This window comes from Nestor notabilis, unplaced genomic scaffold (genome assembly GCF_000696875.1).
Source record: "Nestor notabilis isolate BGI_N333 unplaced genomic scaffold, ASM69687v1 scaffold17988, whole genome shotgun sequence".
NCBI classification, from domain to species: Eukaryota; Metazoa; Chordata; class Aves; order Psittaciformes; family Psittacidae; genus Nestor; species Nestor notabilis.
In genome coordinates, this window is record NW_009940765.1 from 1,668 (window position 1) to 1,952 (window position 285).

The 285-nt window shown below is 60.4% G+C and overlaps 1 protein-coding gene across 1 annotated transcript in view; it reads left to right on the top strand.

The window, feature by feature from the left end:
* The window catches only part of LOC104410387 (beta-2-syntrophin-like), a gene marked incomplete at its 5' end in the record, with an annotated part of 1,378 nt that overhangs the window by 711 nt on the left and 382 nt on the right, over positions 1-285 (top strand). Inside the window, 1 exon segment of the mRNA XM_010020533.1 lies at positions 3-110. Within this exon segment, the coding sequence (XP_010018835.1) occupies positions 3-110 (108 nt within the window).

Genomic DNA, 285 nt, shown 5'->3' on the forward strand with positions numbered 1-285 from the left:
AGCCGGGTGGCAGAATCCTTTTCCGCTCCCCGTAGGAGAGACTGAAGATGTCGGCAGACGATGGCATCAGGACCCTCTACCTTGACTTCGGAGGCCCTGAGGGGGAACTGGTGAGAAGGGGGGAACTGGTGAGGAAGGGGGCAGCTGGGCTCAGCCCTGGATTTGGGCGTGCTTCCCTTTGTCATTTACTGTAAGGGTGCTGAGGCGCTGGCACAGGGTGCCCAAAGAAGTGGTAAATGCTCCATCCGTGGCAGTGATCCAGGCCAGGTTGGGGAGGGGCTTGGG